Raw genomic sequence first — 2500 nt, 5'->3', positions numbered from 1 at the left:
ACGCGTTCATCCAGCTCATCGAGGCGGCTGACTTATGAGGCAGGAGGCATACCCGCGAGCAGGCTTACCTTGCGCTTTATAGAGGATGTTGCAGACCTCAGAGAAGAAATTCAGTTTTCCCTTTGAGAGCCAGATCCCTTTTTATGTCTTACATCTTATTTCCACATCAATTTTTACTCCCAGAACCTCAATATCCGATGTTTCTCACGATCGTTTCACCTTTAATAGTGAAATCAAAATTTGTGTTTTATTCTGGAATTTGAAAGATAATTTGCTCATGGGTCTTATAGGGAGATATGATATGATTTACTATAGTTTTCCTGGTTAGAGTTGAACTGAAGATTACAGTTACCAAGCGTCCTTTTCACATTCTTCTATTTTTTTTTTTTTTTTTCTATTCAGCAATCAGCGTGTTCGCACCAGTCTTGGCGGACGACATGTAAGAATGATCCTTGTTTCTTTAAATAAAGCGAGAATACTATTTAAAGTATCACCCTTTTGAACAAAGTGCTTATGAGACTGTGATTCAAACATCAACTGCCTTACTATCTGCGTAAGCTATTCCTTTCAAAGAAAGAGGAAAGTGTGAGTATTTCCATTTATTTGTTCACCCTCCTTGTTATCGACACCAGAAATGAACCCACAGCATCTCTAAAAGCTTGGAGCTCAGAGCAGCTAAAATAATTCAAGTCCTCATTACATCAAACATGCCAGAGTTAAGTTAAGAGCCTGGGATAATGCGAACGCCTTTCTAGGAATTTCTTGTACTTTTCGATTTTTTTCGCCATGCCCTTTGTCCTTTCCTCGTACATTTGCTTTCTTTTTTTCGTATCCCTGTTTAATTGTTTTTGTTTTTAATTTTCTCTTCTTAATTTGCGATTTGTTTCGTGGTTTTATTTCGTTTTTCGCTTTTTTGTTTCTTTCGTAATTTCATTTATTCGTTCACCCTCCTTGTTAATGGCACCAGAAATGAACTCACAGCGTCTCTAAAAGCTTGGACCTCAGAGCAGCTAAAATGATCTAAGTCTTCATTGCATAAAACATGCCGGAATTAAGTTAGGACATTGATCTCAACCGACAGAACAATGAGGGAAGCATTTGTCATTTGCTAAGCCACGCATCCAGCAGTACTATACAGGACTCTGTCCTGATTTCCATTCTAATCACGTTATTTTCTGGTAGAGATCCTAAGTTTTTTTTTTCTTTAGTCTCTACAGATCTCTTTCTACGGTATCTGCACCGTTTCTCTTCTTCCTCCTCCTCTTCTTCTCTTTTTCTTTTTCTTCTTCCTCCTCCTCCTCCTCCTCCTCCTCCTCCTCCTCCTCCTCCTCCTCTTCCTCCTCCTCCTCCTCCACCTCCTCCTCCTCTTCCTCCACCTCCTCCTCCTCTTCCTCTTCCTTCTCCTCCTCTTCTTCCTCCTCCTCCTCCTCCTCCTCCTCCTCCTCCTCCTCCTCCTCCTCCTCCTCCTCCGCCCCCTCCTCCTCCTCCTCCTCCGCCCCCTCCTCCTCCTCCTCCTCCTCCGCCTCCTCCTCCTCCTCCTCCTCCTCCTCCTCCTCCTCCTCCTCCGCCCCCTCCTCCTCCTCCTCCTCCGCCCCCTCCTCCTCCTCCTCCTCCGCCCCCTCCTCCTCCTCCTCCTCCTCCTCCTCCTCCACCTCCTCCTCCTCTTCCTCTTCCTTCTCCTCCTCTTCTTCTTCCTCCTCCTCCTCCTCCTCCTCCTCCTCCTCCACCTCCTCCTCCTCTTCCTCCACCTCCTCCTCCTCTTCCTCTTCCTTCTCCTCCTCTTCCTCCTCCTCCTCCTCCTCCTCCTCCTCCTCCTCCTCCTCCTCCTCCTCCTCCTCCTCCTCCTCCTCCTCCTCCTCCTCCGCCCCCTCCTCCTCCTCCTCCGCCCCCTCCTCCTCCTCCTCCTCCGCCCCCTCCTCCTCCTCCTTCTCCTCCTCCTCCTCCGCCCCCTCCTCCTCCTCCTCCTCCGCCCCCTCCTCCTCCTCCTCCTCCTCCGCCTCCTCCTCCTCCTCCTCCTCCTCCTCCTCCTCCTCCGCCCCCTCCTCCTCCTCCTCCTCCGCCCCCTCCTCCTCCTCCTCCTCCGCCCCCTCCTCCTCCTCCTCCTCCTCCTCCTCCTCCACCTCCTCCTCCTCTTCCTCTTCCTTCTCCTCCTCTTCTTCTTCCTCCTCCTCCTCCTCCTCCTCCTCCTCCACCTCCTCCTCCTCTTCCTCCACCTCCTCCTCCTCTTCCTCTTCCTTCTCCTCCTCTTCCTCCTCCTCCTCCTCCGCCCCCTCCTCCTCCTCCTCCTCCGCCCCCTCCTCCTCCTCCTCCTCCTCCTCCTCCTCCTCCTCCTCCACCTCCTCCTCCTCTTCCTCTTCCTTCTCCTCCTCTTCTTCTTCCTCCTCCTCCTCCTCCTCCTCCTCCTCCTCCACCTCCTCCTCCTCTTCCTCCACCTCCTCCTCCTCTTCCTCTTCCTTCTCCTCCTCTTCCTCCTCCTCCTCCTCCTCCTCCTCCTCCTCCT

General features: G+C 51.5%; 1 protein-coding gene across 1 annotated transcript; it reads left to right on the top strand.

Annotated features, from left to right (window-relative positions):
• Positions 1-1290: 1290 nt before the first annotated feature.
• On the top strand, positions 1291-1965 carry LOC125048234 (uncharacterized protein DDB_G0271670-like; the record flags this gene model as incomplete). The annotated part of the gene is made up of 1 exon (XM_047646824.1): positions 1291-1965. A coding segment is annotated over one exon (675 nt), but the record flags the coding sequence as incomplete, so codon positions are not given.
• Positions 1966-2500: the final 535 nt, after the last annotated feature.

This window comes from Penaeus chinensis, chromosome 43 (genome assembly GCF_019202785.1).
Source record: "Penaeus chinensis breed Huanghai No. 1 chromosome 43, ASM1920278v2, whole genome shotgun sequence".
NCBI classification, from domain to species: Eukaryota; Metazoa; Arthropoda; class Malacostraca; order Decapoda; family Penaeidae; genus Penaeus; species Penaeus chinensis.
The sequence above is the reverse complement of the archived record's forward strand: the minus strand, read 5'-3'. Positions and strand labels throughout refer to the sequence as shown.